At 60.2% G+C, this 1,219-nt stretch overlaps 1 protein-coding gene across 1 annotated transcript in view; it reads right to left on the minus strand.

Annotated features, from left to right (window-relative positions):
• The window catches only part of ZNF142 (zinc finger protein 142), a 9,538-nt gene extending 8,417 nt beyond the window's left edge, over positions 1–1,121 (minus strand). The window contains 2 exon segments of the mRNA XM_010009136.1: positions 5–370; positions 842–1,121. Of these exon segments, the coding sequence (XP_010007438.1) occupies positions 5–370; positions 842–1,121 (646 nt within the window).
• Positions 1,122–1,219: the final 98 nt, after the last annotated feature.

Raw genomic sequence — 1,219 nt, forward strand, 5'->3', positions numbered from 1 at the left:
TGGCTTGCCAGTTGCTTGCGGTCCTCCGTGGCGAAGCAGCAGCCCTCCTCAGGGCAGGGCAGGGCTCCCAGCGGGGCACGGTGAGTCCTGAAGTGCTCCTTGAGCTCACTGGGCTGTGTAAACGCTTCCTGACAGACGGGGCACAGCAGACGCTCGGGAGTGGAGCCCTCCTGCATGTCAGATCTGGGTTGCTCTGGGCCTGTTGGCTCACTCTGGCCTTTGCTGGCAGAAGCCAACAGTCCCCCAGGCAGCTCCAGGTGCCCTGGGGAGGCCAGCAGCAGGCACCGGTGCTGGGACAGCAGGAAGGCCTCTGGGAAGCTCTGGCCACACCCCTCACAGAAATACAGCTCCACCACTTTGACCAGTACCTCTGCAGAGAGCAAAGGGTGAGCATTAAGAAAGGGTTTTTGTCAGGCTTGGGACAGAGCTTGGGACTGGCACTTCAGTTCCAGCTCTGGACAAGGAGGATAAACCTCTATGACCACAAATTACAGTTTGAAGAACCATAGCCCTCTGCCTTCCTGGGGTATTCCAGAACACCTTCTGTAAGAGAGGGGACAGCACCACCCAGGCGACCGCAATAACCAGGTCTATCCCTTAGGCCCTCTGAGGCACACAGGGATGCAAGACCCATTCCTAGGAGGATGTGCCCACACTGGACCTGGGTGAGGAGCATGCTGGGGGCAGGAGGCTGGGCCGGACATCTCTGCCTGGTCCCTTCTGACAGCCAAGCACGACCCCCTCATCCTGCACAGAGCTCCCACAACCCCCCCTTCCCACCTGCACACCCTCCCTCCATTGACTGCCATGGTGCCCATGCTGCCCTCTCTGCCCCGCATACCTGTGGCACTGGCTGGGACCAGCACCGTGTTGCCAGCCACTGCCTCAATGAATATTTCCACATTGCTTCCTTCAGTGTGAGCCCCTTCCCCAGGCACTGATGCCTCTGCCAGCAGCAAGTCCTGGCTGGCAGTCAGCGGGGGTGTCCCGGCTGGGCTGGTGTTGGCCACACCGGAGTTTCCCACAGCTCCTGCCTCTTCTGGTGTGGGCAGGAGCAGCTCCGAGCACAGGGCCTCCATCGCACTGCTGTCACCCTCAGACATTGCCACTTCTGCACTCATTGCCACTGGGCACCGGCTGGTGCTGGGCAGCACGGCCTCTCAATCTGAAATAGAAGAAAGTGCTTTAAACAGGGACAATGCAGAGCTCATGGGGCGCT

This window comes from Nestor notabilis, unplaced genomic scaffold (assembly GCF_000696875.1).
Source record: "Nestor notabilis isolate BGI_N333 unplaced genomic scaffold, ASM69687v1 scaffold20632, whole genome shotgun sequence".
Taxonomy (NCBI): domain Eukaryota; kingdom Metazoa; phylum Chordata; class Aves; order Psittaciformes; family Psittacidae; genus Nestor; species Nestor notabilis.